The 4,679-nt window shown below is 35.7% G+C and overlaps 1 protein-coding gene across 1 annotated transcript; it reads right to left on the minus strand.

The window, feature by feature from the left end:
• Positions 1 to 2,659: 2,659 nt before the first annotated feature.
• Positions 2,660 to 3,881, minus strand: LOC131681374 (gustatory receptor 8a). The gene is made up of 2 exons (XM_058962129.1): positions 2,869 to 3,881; positions 2,660 to 2,798 (listed from the first exon to the last, which is right to left on the minus strand). Exons 1-2 carry the CDS (start codon positions 3,814 to 3,816, stop codon positions 2,745 to 2,747), a joined length of 1,002 nt encoding a protein of 333 aa, XP_058818112.1. The 5' UTR covers positions 3,817 to 3,881; the 3' UTR covers positions 2,660 to 2,744.
• Between the last annotated feature and the right edge of the window lie 798 nt (positions 3,882 to 4,679).

Consider the following 4,679-nt stretch of genomic DNA (forward strand, 5'->3'; position numbering starts at 1 on the left):
ATTGTGAAAACTACATCGCGATCTAAAATCGCCAGAGAAAGCTATTAAATTTTTATCAAAATTTCTAGATTCGCGCGGGGCCCATTGGTTAAGAAGCTTTATTCCAAAAACATTTTCATTTGTAAAAAATGGGTTGTCTTATTTAAACAGTGTGCTCAGAAGAACCTAAGTGCTAGCAAAGTCCAACCTTTAAGCGTAAAAACATAATTTCAGATTCTACCGTTTTATGCGCACCAATGATATTTTAGGAGCATGGAGATATACAGTAGAGTAGATAAAATTTGAACGAAATTAAGACTCTTTTGAAAGATGCTGTGTAATGCAGCAGAATGAAATAGTCACAGACATGTTTGTTTCTTCTTTTTTTTCTTCACTCATTCTGGAGTATGTAATCTTGAATCAACCTTTTTGCTCGTTAGCATCTTGTGGGATATATTTGGCCGAAATTTTAACTTTATATTTGATCGAACTCGATTAGATATTCAGTCATTTGATTTGATTTCGATTGAGAATCCTGATTGACAGTTTCATGAAGGATAGGAAAATAATTCGATGGGATTTATGTTCAAGTTTTTTTTAACTTTTGGGAACAGCTGTACATTGAACAGAAATCGCAATAGTAAATGCGTAATAAACGTAAATAAAGGTTTTGTCTATTGTATGAAGATAGCGATCTCAATATAAAAGTAGATATAGAAAGTAGTACCTTTACCCGAAAGACGTGTTGCTGTTAATGTCTCCAGATTCTAACTGAACTAGCAACTCTGTCTTCTTGATATGTTGTCTTTGCTCTTATCCCATATTATGAGGGAAATCTTCAATAAACAGACTTGTATTACTTTGAGAATTTACTGAATGTATGGTCCAGCCTGATATTTTCTTGTTCGTTTTCTGTTGCGATCCGTGTACAACGAGTAACGACTCCGGAATTTCTTCTTAATGGAAATTATGAAACATGGTTTTGTTCTTTTTTCTAAGATTATGTGGAGTGTGCTCTATTTGTAAATAATATTTCGTTAAAGCCAAAAATCTGCATCTATAAATTCTGATGAAATGAATCTACCCCAAAACATAACAAACATGGATCCAAAGATCGAAGAGTTTTTTTTTTCTTTTTCAATCATCTTTCTTTTAATGTTGATAAAGACAAACAGGATTGTCAACCCAAAATTGCAATAAAATCCGTCGTTTATTACAATGACTCGAACTATCTACTTTAGTTCATTCAAATATAAAGCATTGAATTTGAGCCAATTGTATTTAACCAGACAGGATAGGATCAGGAAGAAGGGTCATTCTAGTTTACATTAGCTATCCCCTAGAGCGAGAATAGTAATGAAAGAGGCATGATAAAATCCGCTACTACATTAATCAACATCTTGAAAAGGTATAAGATTATCGAATTTGGTCAACATCCTGCCACACTTCCTTGTTCATAAAGTGTCATTTTTGCCCAAGACCCGGAGAAATCTGAAAATAAATTTTTTCTGCTGAGAATGGGACTTTGTGTACATTAAAATTTATCGGAATTTACTGTTCATTTAAACCCAACATTGTTTTGTAAGTCCTTGTGAATCGACTTCTTAATCCCCTCCTAATCCGCACACCTAAAAACTGATAAAATTTTAATAACTTTCTCGGGTGATTTTATATTGATTTATAACTTTCTACGAACTTGTAGATAATGGGATTGTTGATCAGATTCTCACTTTTAGTTTTTTTAATGTCTATAGTACCAAATAGTAGCAAAAATGCGAATTAATTTCATTAAATACTTACGTTTTCAATCAAAAAACTTTAAAATAAAAAAGTTGTTCTAGACCCCCCCGACAAAATATTTTAATTTTACTTTCAAATGAAAGGGAAAAGTCCATTCTTTCATATCCCGAAGTTTTACAGATGCCGAATTTTTTTGAATAAAGTTGTTCGACAGACACCGTGTAGCGCGTTTGATTGGTATTGTCAGTATGGCAAATTTTGTCGGCATGAAGCGCTTTTTCTTGGGTGGAGCATTTGCCGATGACTTGGCTTGCATTGAATATTTCTTGAGCGTTTTTTTTCAAAACGTCATATCTGCAATGAGTTACTCTCTTTGTTTACGTTCTCTTTCGATTTTTACGGCGTCACTATAACATTTTTCACTTATTTTACAGTACAGATCGAAAGACGGTGGTTTTAACTAGCATATTATGCAAAGAGTTGAGGGATAAATGTTAAAATGACCGAATTATTAACAGAAGAGAAAGTAAACAAAGAGAGTAACTCATTGCAGATATGACGTTTTGAAAAAACGCTCAAGATTTCTTGTCTCTGCTTTCTTCTTCAAATTTGAGAGAACTTCCAGAGAGGTAAGTACTGCAGTCTGCATTGGCTGACTACCGGGTTGGACCTCATCCAACAAAGAGACGTTTCTTCCAAAAGTGGTATGCGAAATGTCGTTTATAGGTTTTTATAATGATGAATGAATGAATTAATGAAAGAAAGACATCACTTAGTGACTTTTTTACGTTTTCGGAGATTGTAGTGAATCGTTTTGTTATGAATCAAAGGAATTTCTCTTCATTGCCATTATCACGTTCACATTTGAAGCGAAGCGTGGGTATATCGTTATAAAACAGATTTCATTTATGGTTACCAAATAAACAGTGGACCAGAAAAATCATAAATGTAAATGGAAATCAACCTCAACTAACATTAATCGCTGCAACAAGTGTTCCTCCGATGCATGCCAGTTTTTCACAAATTTAGATACTAAGTTGAATGAATATGACCATGTATGTAGCAATTCCAATTGCGATCTGTGAAAAATAAAAATAAGTCTGTAATTGAAATCTGAAATTGAGCCTATATGTACAATAATTCACTTACTCTAATCAAAAGCGTGTAATCGATATTCATCAAGTCGTATACCGCCAGTTTAATTGGCTGTTGATCAATTTGCATCGAATAATAGAAAACTACTTCGTAAAGCTCAGGATAGCCGTGCTTCGGAATTTCATGTAGCAAAGGCCCAACATTTGAGCTTAGGAATTTACAATGATCGGCCGATTGTAAGAGCATCATAATTATAACAGGAGCAGGGACGAGACACATAGCTAGTTCTAAAACTTCTTCAATAAACTGGGCTTTTCTAATGAAATCAATCATCACCCAATATAAATCACAGGAAAGTTGTATAAAATTGCTCGTAATATTGAAAACTTGACTCCAGGTAAAAAGTTCATTTATAACCGTACAGATTTTCCACAGAACACCGTAAACTTTCTTTGAATCCAACAATCGACTTACGCCCACTTGAAGCAAAGTATCATGACCAGTGCTGTACTCATTACAGTGGGCAGGACCATCGTTCATAGTATCTTTGAGATCGATAAGATTTTGAGCTAAAACTTTCACGTTTTCCGCGAGAAAATCAATCTGTAGCATGTGGGACAGATGAAGCAGCCGGCAAAAGGTTGAAGGGTAAATATTGTACGCCCAAAAATTCATCCATTGAATATTATATCCGATGCCGCTCATGACACGAACTTCAATTGCCGATGATAAAATCAAGTACAACCAGAACTTTATACTGAATCGGCGAAGCACCCTGTTGAACGTCGTTTGATTCAGTAGTCCAAAATTACAGCCGTGATCCATCCCCATTTGTTCAAGCAGACGCCAGGTTTCCATTTGAGACCTTTGTTTCGTCAATTTCTCCGCCAGGGTCACTACCACTGTCATAATACCGCTGCTGAATTTCAGTATGTCGTTGACATGACCAACGCTAGATTGGCTATTGAAAATGATGCTATGGAAGCAGCGGGCCGTGATCATCAATAGTAAGGCGGTGGTAAAATGAACCACCCAACAAACATAAGTCCATCGGGAGATTCTAAAAGTGACAATTGAATGGGAACTTCGGTCCCCCCTAAATGGTACTAAACTGAATAATTGTAAAACTTTTACAATTATCGCAAACTGATTCATAGCAGAAAACTTCAGTCTGACCATCGTTACTACTGCCAACTTACGTTTTAAGGACAGGAGGTGCTCCATACTGGAACTTTTTGATAAATTTGATAAATGTGAGCAGCGTCAATCATTGAGCTTATCACTGGCACTATCTACACATTCATGTTAGGAGCTGATGGCTGCAAATTGACTTATGTATATGGGATTTTATTTTCATTGCCACAGTGCATCCCACTGCAAATGTTTTATACCACACTATCAGCCATAAAAAATTGAAATCCTGTGTTAATCCACTTAGTGGTGCAAATGTGCCTTTCTGATTTGTTCAAACTATGATTCATTAGCTGGTTATGTTCAATATAATTTTGGAAATGTCTATTACATTCATATTATACTTAGCATATATCCCACGACAACCACGAAAGTCGACACTGACATACTTTAAGCAAAAAAATATAACATTTAATTAGCATTAATCAGCATGAGTACAATGTTATCGTCATGTGATCATGTTTTGAAATGCTGAGGGAATTGGTTTGGAAGGGGAAGGAGGCGCACAGTTAGAGTCGAGAATGCGTCAGAAATCCCTTATCTTGTTTCGGTATGCGAGATGAAGGAAAGGAATGCGAGCGTAAGGATGGTCCAAAGAAGGGGGGGGGGTATCGTAAATCGGTTCAGCCATCTCTGAGAAACTTGCGAGTTAAAATGACACACACATACACTCG

The sequence above is a fragment of the Topomyia yanbarensis genome, chromosome 2, assembly GCF_030247195.1.
Source record: "Topomyia yanbarensis strain Yona2022 chromosome 2, ASM3024719v1, whole genome shotgun sequence".
In the NCBI taxonomy this organism is placed as follows: domain Eukaryota; kingdom Metazoa; phylum Arthropoda; class Insecta; order Diptera; family Culicidae; genus Topomyia; species Topomyia yanbarensis.

Excerpts from the sequence above, each read along its gene's own strand:
- LOC131681374 (XM_058962129.1), bottom strand. The coding sequence starts at position 3,816 with ATGATCACGGCCCGCTGCTTCCATAGCATCATTTTCAATAGCCAATCT. Across the intron at positions 2,799-2,868 it reads ATTACACGCTTTTGATTAGA|ATCGCAATTGGAATTGCTAC; the intron begins GTAAGTGAATTA and ends TATTTTTCACAG.